Source organism: Anopheles bellator, chromosome 2 (genome assembly GCF_943735745.2).
Source record: "Anopheles bellator chromosome 2, idAnoBellAS_SP24_06.2, whole genome shotgun sequence".
In the NCBI taxonomy this organism is placed as follows: Eukaryota; Metazoa; Arthropoda; class Insecta; order Diptera; family Culicidae; genus Anopheles; species Anopheles bellator.
Window position 1 is genome coordinate 24,842,391 of NC_071286.1, and position 14,683 is coordinate 24,857,073.

Genomic DNA, 14,683 nt, shown 5'->3' on the forward strand with positions numbered 1-14,683 from the left:
TGTTGCTGTGGGTGTGGCGTGTGGGTCACCTCTGTGGGGTTTGGGTTTTCTTTTCGTATCAACACATACCGTGCTAGACGTTCATTACATGGGGTGGCGGTATGAATGAAATATGGTTTTTCGTCGATATTTTATGATATTTTTAGAAAGTAAAGAAAAAGTTGTTAAAGAAAGGTTACCGACGACTGGTAATCGAAAAATTTTGATTTCAACTGATAAAATGAATCATTAGAAATTTGGTTCACCGAGCTTTTCTCGTTCATTTTCCCTACTTCCTTGCGATCCAATGGTGTTATTCTTGATCCCTTCATCCCTCCCCTTCGATATGTTGTAGTTAATGTGCATATATGTAACCACCCGAAATTGTAATGATAGTGATAATGATGAACCCCAACCACGGGCAGCCCCATCGCAGACAGAGTGCGCCTTCCGTTGATGCTGCACCGCGATAAACATATTCTTGTACCATCATCCTAATCGTGAATGTTATGCTAATGTATTTTTTCGTATTGTACATTTCTCTTTTCCTCTCTTTCTTTCTTTTTCTCTTTTTCACGTTTTTCGTCGTTCTGTCCAATGATTACCCTATCTTTGTATTCCACCGAAAATACACACTATTGTAACAAAAAAAAAAAAACATTAAATTAAAATTGATAATAATCGTGTGTACAAAAAATCGTGAAAATTATGTAAAAATACCGTCAACCGATCTCGGGCGGACGCGCGCGCTTCATACATCATCCTCTCTGTCTATCTGTGTACCCTCTAAAAACAACCCAAAAAATCCACGTAATGTCTCTGTGGTACAGGTGATATCGGCCTATTACGACCAGAGTGGCTCGCTGGTGATGGGACCGCGGACGGGCACTCCGATGCGATTGGTCAGCCCGGCCCCGCCCGTCCTCGTGCCGCCGGGCGCCGGTGGACCGCGGGCCCCACAGGCTCCGCCGCTCTATCCGCCGCAACCACAGACCGCTCAGCAGAACGTCTACTCGGCCCAGAACGGATCCACCGTCGGAGGTATGTATGTAAATAAATGAAGCAGAATGAAGGCGAACGAAACGAAACGCCCCCGGGAAAAGAGGCTTAACAGACACCAACACGAACACACATACAATCATTATCGTACATCCGGTTGTAAGGATGGGACGAGTATTTCGACTTCCTGTAATATTGTAATGTGTAACACCGTGTTGCTGCCCGTTGGCAGATTCATTTCAAGTCCTTTGTCTCGTGTTCTCTCATCGTTTAAAATGACCAAACATGCAATTTGCAAGCCAACGACACACACTTGCCTGTGTAGAGATATTATATCGGCTAAGCAAAAGTCCATCAACAAACCAACAAGCACTGTAAATAGTTTCGTCGACCTTTTGTCGCTTATATGTGTAAACTACAACCTCTCCAAAAATCCGTATCTGTAAACATATTATGTAAATTTTTAAAGTAAGAAAAGTGTCTCGTTTTTCCCAATAGATGGTGTGTTAATCATATTTTGGATAGCGAGCGACTTCGTGAAGTCCAATGTTGTTAATCTTTTATTAAATGTCTACTAATAATACAGTTCGTCAAATAAGATCTCCGACTGGAGCTCTCGTACTCAGTAACCGTAAGGCCGAACTAATATCAATGAATTGACTACTAAGGCTATCACTACGCGTCCGTCTCTGAGCGTTGAAGGGGGGCGTTAAAGCCGAATCTGATAACTTCGTCGTAGTCGAGGACGGTTTAGCTTCACTTAGGAGCACATTTCCAGAGCACAATGCCTACTGACGGTGGACCACTATCGGCTGGTTCGTTTCGATGCACTTCTCGGAGCCCCGTAGGACCGGAGCACTGAAATAGGTCAATATCTGCACTAAACCGGGCAAGCAGGTTAAAGCAGCGCCGCGAACGCTTGACTTGATTGAGCCGAGACCGGTTCTTCCTGCGCTGATTGGTGCCGTCAATAGTTGCCATCGGTCAGCAGCAGCCTTTCTTTTTGCGGTTGTCTTTCGACATCCGATCCAACTGCGATTGAGTTTCTAATCATATTTTTCTGCGTCAGAGGGGATGGAAAAGGGCTGTTGTGTGGTGGTTGCACTGTAAACGACCGGGAACCGGTCAGAGCATCTCATCACAGCAGAGAGGGCCTCGTGACCCACGACGAAACCGCTGCTGGAAGCGGTCATCCAGGAATGAAATTATATGCAGATCCTCTTGTGCGATCCACTGGCGACCGTGTCCGCCGTGGGCAGTGGCACAATGATCCACCTATTATGATCATTACAGAGTGACCCTCCTTCTATTGAGTGGCGGTGTCTTGTTGGTAGAGCGAGACTCTCTTCCACTTTCGACATATCGGATGTCCAACCGCACACCACGGTTACCGGTTTCTATTCTCTCTTTCTCTCTCTCTGTCGTGATGTCGTGTGATGGATGGCCATCACATGACACTCAGCATGTTTTAGATCCTGTCGCGGTTAACTCGGTTAATTGCATGTTGCATTCCACACACAGCAGAAAATCCCCTGCACACGGTCTGGAGTCGCGGTTGTCATCGATTCAAAACATCTCACCCAAAGCGCGCCCCACCACACTAGAGATTGTTGTTGGTGCACTCGTCCTCTGGCAGTGTCACAACATAAATGGTACGATCCGCCCGCTCCCGCTAATGATGATGATGGGGTGGTGGTTGCCGTCACGACGTTCGACGGCCCGTTTCGCGTTTCTTTTTGCATTCGCCAATTTCCACCGTTAACATCACCACTCGGTGGTGGAAAATGCTTCGGTTCACTTTTTGTTTTACGTGTGTTTGTGTGTGGGTGCCGTGCGTGTTGTGTACGAGAGAAAGCTTCAGAGTTTCCACAGGGAAATCTTGCCCCGCTTCGAATTTAGCACACGGCGAAGCCGATGAAACGCGGTTGAGGCCGCCGTCATCCCATCGTCAGCCTCTTGGTGTATCCATCATAAGGAAAGCGCATAAACAGGTGGCAATGGCCGTGATTTTCTTATCAATCATGTAAAGAGAAATGACGGGTTGTGCCGGCGATTCATTAAGTGTGTTTCCAGCTTTAATAGGTCTTTTGGAGAGTAGAAAGGGGGATCGTTAGCGCCGATCCCGCTCTCGGGGTCTATCAATGATGATCGATCATCGTCCACAATAAAGTGTAACGAATCGATTATAAGATCACTGTATTTGTAGTGTGTTGTTAAAATAAAATGAAGGGCATCAAACAAATTACCCCATCTCTAGCTTTCGAGCTCAAACTCTAAACTAATTAAAGTTGTACAGTCCACTTATGCAGTTCTGTGGCATGGGTCTAGTTTGCGGTTGTCAAACAACCCAAAAATTAAAATAACTGTTCTAGGAACGAAACACACATATTATGGCCCGTGAAATGTATCATTATCATTTGTTTCTGGCACCATAATTTTACGCCCTCGTTGCCGGCCAATCGGCGCTGGTCGGCTATGGTTTGGTTGTGGTGCGGTTTGCCACACCTTTCCGGAGTTTCTACCCGTTATCGAAAGAGGAGACGCAAAAGCAGGAGAAAGGAAAACCAACCCGTGTGGCATCAGCGAATGTGTTGATCAACGATCGCAAAATACTTTTGTGAAAGAAAACTCCCCCGAAATAAGTTTTCTTCGCTAGACGCCGTCGTCGTCTTACTGTTCGGGTACAGTTTGTTTTTTTAATGTTAAGGGAACGGCCGGAGCCGCATTTATACAGGTACGCTTTGCTAGAGTGACAATCGCGAAACTTTTCGAAGCGCTTTTTTTCGTTTGGAATGTGTCTAGTTCTTCTTGCCAACAAAGACATTCACAGGTACACCGGTGGTGTCACTAATTAACCGTATCATGCGTTTGATTCCATCTCTGTCTCTCTCGCCGGTAGTCTATAAAAAGCACCCTTGGCTTCTCTTTTTATGCAAAAGGTTCGAAAGTAACATTCCTCGGGCCCAATTTCGTTCACAGAAACGACCGCGAAAACGAGACAATTTTCTATTAGTTTGGATCTATGTTTGTACACAAGGCATTTTTGGTCAAGATTTCGATAAAGTGTTATAATAAAAAAAATACAATTCCCAAGTCTCTTGATCGGTAGTTTCGGTTGCCAAACCGATGACCCACTTCGCGTGCATTACAAATCCAGAGAGCCCTCCTTAATCGCATTCTCCACAGCAAATTTGTAGCCGACCACGTCTCGACGTCTCCAGTGTTTATTGAAACGGAAAATCTGTTGCCAGCGCGTTGGCCAGCGTTTTGATTATCGGTGTTTCGTAAGGAAAGTATTTTCTCTCTTTCTTCGTCCGTCTCGTCCCAAAACCTCAACCAGGACCGGTATGTTGTTTTAAAGCCGGGACAGACGCGCTTCGATACGCTGCTCTGTGGAAACGTGATGAAAATCCACTACAACCCACACAACGAGAGAGAATAATCGATTCGATCCGCGGGCGGTGGGTGGCAAATGTCTCCATCCTTTCGCTGGGTTTTTCCTGATCGACTTTATTGTTTGTCGGGCCAAGCCTTTGAGTGACAGCAGATTCTTTCCGGCTTACGATCGATTGGGTTTGGATTATGTAAAATGATCGGCACGTGTTTAGCGCGCTTGGTTTTGCATAATGGGCCCACGTCAGGTTACGCTCTCGAAGCTTGCGGTCTGTTTCGGTGTATCAGGCTTTGTTGTTAGATAATTATTTCACCACTTTCGCATGAATGGATTTCCCGAAAATTACCGTAAATATTGTCCATTCAAGAATACCCAAAACTCATTCATAAATTTTTCGTAGATAAAGCCTCTCTTAAGATGTTCCTTTTTTGCCTGGGACAACCGTATTTCCGTAAACCCTTGGACCATTACCTGCTTACTGTCCGGCATGAATGGAACCAGAACATCTCGTACCTCTTGCCGGCAATGATCACGGGATCTCTATCCCGTGATCATTGCTCTATCCTGGTACTACCCGCAATGAGTTCGTTGTTGGGATTCGTTTTAACGATGTGGTCATGCTGATCATACTCATAACATTGCCCGCCCATCCAACTATCCTTGCTTCCCGCACGATCAGTTAGGATAGTTGGGCGGTCGTCCATTCGGGGTAGAGCTTTCATTCATCATATTAGAGCACACGATCCGCGCACGCTGTGCTGCTGCCACCATTGACAATTTACCTGAAAAGTAGCATATAAAGACAGCCATTTAACGACCATTCGTTTCATTCCGTTTACGTTCATTCAACAGGACTCGGTGCCTTGAACACATCATCCATGACGACCCGTCGGGACTCGTTTGATCGCAACACATCGGCCTTCAGTCCGTCGTTGGACTACACCTCCGCCGCGTCATCCACAGCGATGGCGACGAATGCGGCTGCAGTCGCTGCCGCTGCCGCGGCCCGCAAGTGGCCCGTCGGCGCTGGTACCTACAGTGGCCTTGGAACGGTGGCCGCAGCCTCGGCCAGCCCGCTCGGACCATCGCTAACTCCGCCGCCCGTGTCCGGACTGGGTGCGCTCGTGACGAGCCGTGCGCCCGGGGCCGAAACCAAGTTCCGCCAGGTGAATCCCGGGTTGGTGCCCGGCATATCGACGGCCAACGCCATGTTCGGGTCAAGCAACTGCTCGGCTCAGGCGCTGTTCTCGCGGATATCCAGTGCCGTCGGTCGACCAACGGCGGCACCAGCAGCGGCAGCGGTCGTGCCTGGTGCTGCTGCACCCGGCCTGGATAGGCCTCCGGGTCGATCGCGCCTGCTGGAAGACTTCCGCAACCAGCGCTTCCCGAACCTGCAGTTGCGCGATCTGACCAACCACATCGTCGAGTTCTCGCAGGATCAACACGGGTCGCGCTTCATCCAGCAGAAGCTGGAGCGTGCGACCGGCTCGGAGAAGCAGCTCGTGTTCAGCGAAATCCTGGGCGCAGCGTACAACCTGATGACGGACGTGTTCGGGAACTACGTGATCCAGAAGTTCTTCGAGTTCGGGTCCCCGGAGCAGAAGCAAGCGCTGGCACAGCAGGTGAAGGGTCACGTGCTTCCGCTGGCACTCCAGATGTACGGCTGCCGTGTGATACAGAAGGCCCTGGAAAGCATTCCGGCCGAGCAGCAGCAGGAGATCGTGCGCGAACTGGACGGACACGTGCTGAAGTGCGTGAAGGACCAAAACGGGAACCACGTCGTGCAGAAGTGCATCGAGTGCGTCGATCCGTCGGCCCTGCAGTTCATTATCGATGCGTTCCGTAACCAGGTGTACTCGCTGAGTACGCACCCGTACGGCTGCCGCGTGATCCAGCGAATACTGGAGCATTGCACCCCGGAGCAGACGGCTCCGATACTGGCCGAACTGCACGCCAACACCGAGCAGCTGATCCAGGACCAGTACGGGAACTACGTCATCCAGCACGTACTCGGTGAGTTGCGGTGTTACTGAAAATGCTTCTTAATCTCACAGTTTCTTCCATTTTATTCTATTCTAACATTCAGAACACGGCAAACCGGAGGACAAATCGGCGCTGATTGCAAGCGTTCGTGGGAAGGTGTTGATACTGTCGCAGCACAAGTTCGCGTCGAATGTCGTCGAAAAGTGCGTCACTCACGCTACCCGCGGAGAGAGAGCGCTGTTGATCGAGGAAGTCTGTTCGTTTAATGACGCGTAAGTTTTGTGTGTCAGAGAAAAATCGATTTCGATCATACAGGCGGTCAGGCGAACTCGGTGGTTCTACTCTCGATTCTACTCTCGATTCTCGGACATTAATCTTTCGACACCTATTCGTTCCCATTCCAGTGGCCTGCACGTGATGATGAAGGATCAGTACGCAAACTACGTGGTGCAGAAGATGATCGACGTCTCGGAGCCCACCCAACGCAAGGTGCTGCTGCACAAGATTCGACCGCACATGAACTCACTGAAGAAGTATACGTACGGCAAGCACATCATCGCGAAATTGGATAAATTTTCGCTCAAAACCCCGAGCTCCATCGGCGGAGGTGGTGGTTCGGCCGGCACTGGTGGCGCGACCGCAAACCCCAACTCCACAGCTGGGGCTGGCGCTTCCGGTTCCGCAAGTAATGGAGGAAGCGTCGCGGGTGTAGAAACGGGCGTCACCAACGGTCCTTCGAACGGGGGAACTAACGTTGCGAATGGTAACGCTGGCGCAGGAGTAAGCGGCAGCGAAGTGGCGGGCGACTCTGGCACCTCGAATGGCGGAGTCACAGCGAACGGCAGTGGAAACAGCAACGGAACCGGTACCTCGGCACTGCGTCCAATCGGACCACCGACGAACGGCGTAATGTAAACGACGGTGTCGTGTGGACCCCAGGAAGGGAAGTTCCTTTTGGTAGAGAAGCGCTCCCAGGGAACGCGCTCCAGCATGTAAATATTTTTTTTTTCTAACATAACGTCTGACGGTTATCGTCCTTGAAAACAAAGTAAAATCCCTATGAATGACGGAAAAGAAAGAGGAAGAACGAAGATGCAATGGGCGAACGAATCCCTTAATGAAATTAAGTTTAAGGAGTTTAACATTTTTTTACAAGACGCTCCTCGTAATTGTGTCTCAGTTTGGACCAGTCTCTATCCAATTTAGGAGTAGTTCTATTTCATAACGTGTATAATTTGCGTGTACTTTTTTCGATTGCATTTACTACCACAGGAAAAAAAATATAAACCCCCAAATCACTAAGTGCGAGAAATAAGGTAGATCCGCCCGGCGTACGCGGTTCAACTGAGACGAAAGCGAGGAATCCTTTTTTCTTGTAGCAAAAGTGTGATTCCGCCTTTCCGAAGTATGTACATTTTTTTGCACCATCGAGGTGTAAAATAACTCTTTCTGTTTAGATTTTACTTTAAAGAGAACATTGTCCGATCTCAGTTCAACAAATGCGGTTCCGAAACCGAGAACCAGTGTAATAGCAGAATGTAAACACGCTTAAAGCACAGTATGGTTACGGGTGGTTCCCGATACCAGCGTCGTCGTCATCGTACGCACTCAATGGAAATAGCGGTAAACGGAACGTTTAGTTAAAATGAATGGAACCAATCGTTAGAGGATCTTTCTGTGACAAATGTTGCACTACGTTGGTAATCGAGATCGAGAAGATGCTTTTCTAGTTTATTTTCCTACTGACGTAAAAGAATGTTGTTAAGCGCGTTGCAAAGAGCAAAGGCGATTGATCATACACAGGAGTGATCGACGAACAGGAAATTTAGCGTAAGTGATGAACAAATGATGAATTCATTGGAGAATTCCCTCAACCTTTACGTTATTTTTATACGCATAAGTAGAGTGATCGTGCCCCGCCCTCTGGTGTTCAATGTTTATCCAAAATCACCAATGTTTATCTTCTCACCATAAGATAGCGGCCGAAAGATATGGGATACGAATTTTATTGAGAAAAAGACAGTCCCGTGGCGCAAGAAATTCAAACTACACGACGGAGAAACGCATTGGACAAACATTGTACCCGGAGGACAGTGTCTTAAGATTATGTTAAGCGTAAGAACAACATATTTATATAACACTAAAATGAATATAACAATGAGGGAGAGAGAGAGTGCGCGTGTCCTGTGTTTAGAGATTGTAACGGCGGATGCAAGCGAAGCAAAGAGGCGTACAATTCGATCATGCGATCACCGCGTATACACGATCTCTTGATGAAGCGAGCTTGGCGCCTACAGAAACAATTCTGATTGGTGGTTGGTTTAACAAAAACATATTTTAACTCTTCTCCAAACGGCAACAGCATATGCTTGTACCGTTGTTTTCGAATGAAACTGATCATCGAGCTGAGTATGGTCATGTTTTCGTTGGAAGGAATCTTTTGACTAACATGACTTCGGGGGGAAAATCTACCAACCATTCCGATTCGCTTTTCAAACCCGCCAGTGCCGAGAGTGGTTTTATTGTGATTTATACTTCCCATACTCGCACTTTGACGGGGAGCCACTTTTGTCTTGGTTTATCTTGGTTCATCTGTCCCTCTGAAAGTCCAACCACCAACACGGAAACGTAGCACTTTGCGTCAAGCAAAACGTAAACACAATCTCTCTCCGCTCGTGTAATAAATAGCAACCCTTGTCCCTTAGTTCCCTCCGGCGGATCGTTTGGCAACGGAGGGAATGATGGATTTTAAAAAATGACAAATAAATAACCGTGTGTGTGCGCACACGCACGCGCTCCATTTGATGTTGATGCAACGCGATGTTGTTTTTAAGTACATAGAAAGTAACCTTACAACTATCGTACAGCGCGTAAGGAAGCAGTATCAATTATTTTTAATTAATTACTAGGAAGAAGCTGGCATAGGGATCATTTTTTCAAGAAAACTTAAAAAGTAGCGGCAGAGGAGAAAAAACATCCACACATCAAATAGTAAACGAATATAAACACACAAATGACTAAACATTAAAAAACGTACCAACATTTAACACACGCTAAGCGCGGAACAAAGGAAAGGAGCACGAACTCCCTTCGAGGTTATCTCGTGCAATCGGCCCCTCAATCCTTGCTCGGAGCGGTGTACTTTAGAGTTAGTGTAATGCAGTTATTCTAATGAACACGGCAATGGATATTCTCATAATTTGGCAAACAATGGGCTTGCGTATGGACAAGGTAGTATTTACGTTATTATAGTTTGATTAGTTTTTTCTTAGTTTATTTCATCCAATACGTGACAAACAATAGAAAAAGTGACAACACGTCACAATATTATTGGACTCTTTAAATTAAATTATTTGAAGAATGCGTCTGCTAGGAAAAATTAAGTAATTTTTCGGAGAAACAGTCCGCAAGTAAAAAAGCCAATCTCAACGAAATATGTTTCGAACGATTGCATCTCACTGGCCCAGAAAAAAACATGCATGCATTTGCATGTTTTTAACGCAGTGCATTATCCTTTCTTAGACAAGAAAAGAAAACCAACAAATGGAGTAGTAAAATATTAACCAGAAATTCTACGGTGGTACATGGAGTGACTAGGTACGAGAGATTAAATGTATTTTTTTTCGAAATTTAATATAATCGATAGGAATAAATCGAGCTCGTGGCTGTTGGTGACGAGAGAGTGTAACGGTGGAACGGCCAACACTTGCGCACATCCAGATAGAACTGAGATAGTGAAAGGCAGTAAACGTGCGAGCGATTGCAGCATCGTTGCGTAATTGTGATTGAGAAATCACGGGCCGGTGATTTTAACGAAAATTTCGATGCAATTAAGACACACACACATACGCTAGTTACTGTATAGCGCACGAGTTAAAAAGGCCAGTCGCGCTGCGCTGCTTCGCTAACATTTTAACATTATCTAGCGTTACCCGACGGGATTGCCTATGCTCCCCGTTGGAGGTGTGTAGCTGCGTGCGGAGTTAGAAACAACTATTAAACTGAGGGGAGTATCATTTTCTATTAACAGGCTCCGCATGGAAGTTTGTGGCGCACCCCGTGGACCCCCGTGGCGCACCAAGTGGAAGTATGTATCATTTAAGGACGTACAAGAGAAAGTGTAATAACATAAACTGGAAATCAATAGTTCGACCAGCGAGGAAGCACATTAAAAACATTTACAACGTAAGAAATACGCAACCAATATGGAGCGAGCTACATTCTCTCGTTAATTTATAATAACCTGCCTCGTGCATTCTGTCCCCCCAAGTTCTGATGCTCCTCTTTTTTGTGTTGCTGCTCACGGAGCCAGTTTCTTATATAGTTTTATTTTGCTTAAGAAATATTCTTATTTGTGAAATAGGTAATTGGAATTTTCCAAATCTCCTCTATGGAGGAAATGAGTAATTAGTTGAATCCTCTGCGCTCGCCACGCGTTCTTCGTGCTGCTGCTACGCACGCAGATACAGAACATTTGTCCTCATCTTCCCCTGGCCTTTTAGGTGTTAATTTTATGCTTTATATGGTGAAGTTTCGTAATTGAGCTGAATGTGTTGAAATAGTAGTGCTTGTATGACTGGCAGCAGAGCGCTACAAGAATTGGGCATCCAAGCCTAGAGAACTTTGTATTGTGCTCCCATGGTATATACATATACATATATATATATATATATATAAACAAAATCCTGCTCGTGGATAGACGTTTTTCTTAGAAACAATTTTCTAGAATTTAATATGAACTATTAATAAAACTGGCATTAATAATGCTGGCAGAGCTAAAAAGGAAGCTAAAAACTGGAAAAATAGAAACATACGATCAAAAGAAGAACATAGCGCAAGACACTTAATGCATTTCGAAAAGGAAACTATTCTACGAAGAAGACAACCTTGGTAAAGCTTCGAATTAATATACTAGAATACCTAGACCCTTGATATCAATTCTCTACATGAATTTCTTACTACAGGCTACAGTAGCAACATTTTCGAGCAAGGCTGACAACCATAAATTGATGGATTAACTTTGTTTGAACGAAGAAACAAGCTACAAAATGAATAATCCAATATGGAAACACACTCCTAGGACAGATACAAACACAACTCTCATACAGAAAAGGCAATGTTGTATATCGCTGTACAAAATTTAAATAGTTATTTTATACTGACACACAAACGGCCCCCCCGGGATGGTGAAAACTCCACAAATCCACTACAAACACACGTTTCTTACAAAAACATAACGCAGATAGGGAACCCAATAGAGAGCGAGATTGATCAATGATCGAAAATTCGGTCGGAAAAAAACTGTGTCAACAGGGAGAGATCGTCGTTTCGAAGGATGTGGATTTTTTAAACGTTCATCGGAAATTAAAGGAGATTACCACTCGATACATTTTTTTCTTAACAATAAATGAAAAACCACACAACACACACAAACATGATGAAAGAGAAAGGTGATTAGAAAGAAGGAGCATTTTGAATATAGTGTTTGATTGTAAATTAGAAAATATTAGATACAAAAGAGCTGTAGAAATCATTCGTACATATTGTAATCATGAGTTACTTTCGAGGATATGAAGGTCCTAAAAGCTAAATCAAACTTACGAAGGCGCGCGGATTAAGCGTGCACGTCTGTGTGCAAGACTTTTGCGATAATTAGATGGTAGAATTTTGCTGAAGGTAACAAGAGCAGTGTTGCAAGCCCTACGAATCATCGCCCCCAATACGTCAAGGAAGATCTCATGACTGTGCTGAGAGAAGAAACGAAAAATCAAGATAATGTAAAATCGAAAAAGCATGAAAAACGTTCTGTAAAAAAACCAAACCAATGATCAACGATCAACAATGTAATATCAACACGAAACACAAGAAAACAGCAACACAACTAAAAAAAGCAGATCACACGGAGGATAACAAAAGAATATCTGAGGAAAACCAAAAGAAACAAATGTAAATACATCGGCAAAGGTAGCGTAGGGCACATTAAAAAAAGAGAGCAAAAAGAACCCACGAAACAGAATACCAATGTGAAATTCCCAGGCTGCCTGTGCAAACGGAAGGATAGTAGTAACACCTGTGTACTACCATTCAGTAAACATTTTAACACACACTTGCGAAGCCACAGCTGTAAATTACAAACAACCACCAACCAGTGATGTGTACAGTAACCAACCGAGACGGTGGAAAGTGAAGAACTGCAGCCCTCTGGAGTTAAATTTGTTTTCTCTATAATTCTACAATGTACTTGAATGCTTATACCAGGCATTTTGGCGACAGACTACATTCGATCAGTTTTACGTGTGATTACCGAACTGCTGATTGCCATCGCCATTGGTTTGTGATGTCTTACGGTATCATACTGTGTGAGTGCATTATCTTATCACTTATGATGTTGAACAACAACAACGACTGAAAGAAGGAAAACAGCGATTGAAGCACACTCGGTAATGCGTGCGTTGCCGACGTTGCTGAGGGAAAGAGCATCGCGTCTTTGTAAACAAATGTATTTATTGTTTTTGTTTGGTCATTTTTGTACTAAAGTGCGCGAATCTCTCACGCAACACACAATAACAAGACGCAACGGTACAGTGTGTTTCAAACACACTAATTTCTAGGCCCTTCATTGTTGTACAAATCAATCCCCGCATGATGCAGCGCTTCTGATCCAGTGCTTTCCGTTTTAGATTTGGCTCTTTAATTGTAAATTCAATCGCAAGGGAGATAAAAATGTGTATTTCGTGGAACTTAGGAAGTGTAGCTCCCAGCTCTGTACAAACCAACATCAAACAATACAGTTTTAAGAAAAGAGAAACAAAAACATACAAAACACTATATTGAGTCTCAAAAACTCTTCAGGATGCCTTCGATTGTTCATAGAATATTTGATAACTAAAGATAATTTGTTTTTATTTGTCTACGGACGAAGAAAAACCAGAAGCTATGTGAAATTTGTGAAAAGTAAATTGTAAAGCAAGAAGCAACGCAAGCGTAAGAAACAGCACATCCTCACCTCGCCGAAAGGAGAGCAGCAAACCCTTAAAGCATAACGCATGTTTTGAAAATACCTTATAAGCCAGCGATACACGCAACCGAACAAACAACCCACGCGCGCCCTTACAAAACACACAGACGGTAGACATATTGAACAGCGAAAACAACACAAAATCAGATAAGAAATACGGTTGAAATAATTTTCAAAACAACCCTCATGAAAACAAAAAGTGATATGTACAGTGAACCTTACAAACACGAATCGGGCAAGCGCGCAACAAGAGAACACGAATCGAAGTTAGGACAAACCAGTGCCGTCGCATGTCATTGCGCTGAATTTTGTTTTTATGAAAGATGCTTTAGTTGTTGGTTTCAAAATACACATCAGACTTTTCACGGCGGGCCAGACAGAGGAAGTGCTGTGTGCAGTTGTGGTTTGGTTGATAACGATCCTTAATGCGAAACGGTGAATGCTCCTCGTCCTCATTCATCTGGTGATTGTCACCACTGTTTAGAAATTGATTTAAAAAGTACAAAGAAACTAACATCATTCCTTTGTGTTTCGAGCACAATCCTAATCGCTCGGCATGTTAGAAGAGCATGAGCAACTTGACAATTGTTGTTGGATCATACCTCCACCAAATGTGGAAACGGTCGGTTAGCTGAAATTGAGAAAAACGAATAAGATGAACACAGAATCACCATTATACGTTTCGCACCAACAAATTAAACAGACACCGAAAATAGATCTGTGGAACACTGATTACGATAGGAGCAAATGGATTGTAATTGTTATCACCACCACGGCATGCCCCAAAAAAGGGGGCCACAGAAAGCCTTCTGGAATGTCGCCGTCGTTTGACGTTGATATGTGTGAGGAACGATGGACACAAGTAACCTCAGCAACACTTGCTTTCATCTTCTATCCCGCTCTGTAAAGTGTAAATTTTTAAATGTGAAATAAGCTACATTTTTACCATTAATTTGCCACAATCGATTCCTTTTCGAGTTACGTTCATCTCCTCCCAGTACAGGGTTACTAAAAAACGCGTATTCAAAAGTACTAACCCGCAAAAGTATTAAGACACCTATGTGACCACGAAAAACAAAGCAACACGGGAATATTAAAAAAAACCAATCGAGGTAAAGAAAAGTGAACAAAAAAACACATGCACACCACAGATCCATACAAAATCTAACAGGCCGGATGATCGACATAAACTGGAAAGAAAAGGCAACAGTTGCTAGGAAGAAAATGCCACCTCAGAAAGGAAACGGTCGGTTTTAGTAGAATGTGTTATCGTTTACTGTGAATAACAAAGTGTGTATATTTTGTTTGTT

The 14,683-nt window shown here is 44.4% G+C and overlaps 1 protein-coding gene across 1 annotated transcript in view; it reads left to right on the plus strand.

Moving 5' to 3' along the window:
- Nucleotides 1–7,270, plus strand: part of LOC131207240 (maternal protein pumilio) — a 59,985-nt gene extending 52,715 nt beyond the window's left edge. The window contains exons 3-6 of the mRNA XM_058199849.1: nucleotides 810–1,020; nucleotides 5,225–6,385; nucleotides 6,459–6,627; nucleotides 6,760–7,270. Coding sequence (XP_058055832.1) covers nucleotides 810–1,020; nucleotides 5,225–6,385; nucleotides 6,459–6,627; nucleotides 6,760–7,270 — 2,052 coding nt within the window. The remainder of the gene's footprint in view (nucleotides 1–809; nucleotides 1,021–5,224; nucleotides 6,386–6,458; nucleotides 6,628–6,759) is intronic.
- Nucleotides 7,271–14,683: the final 7,413 nt, after the last annotated feature.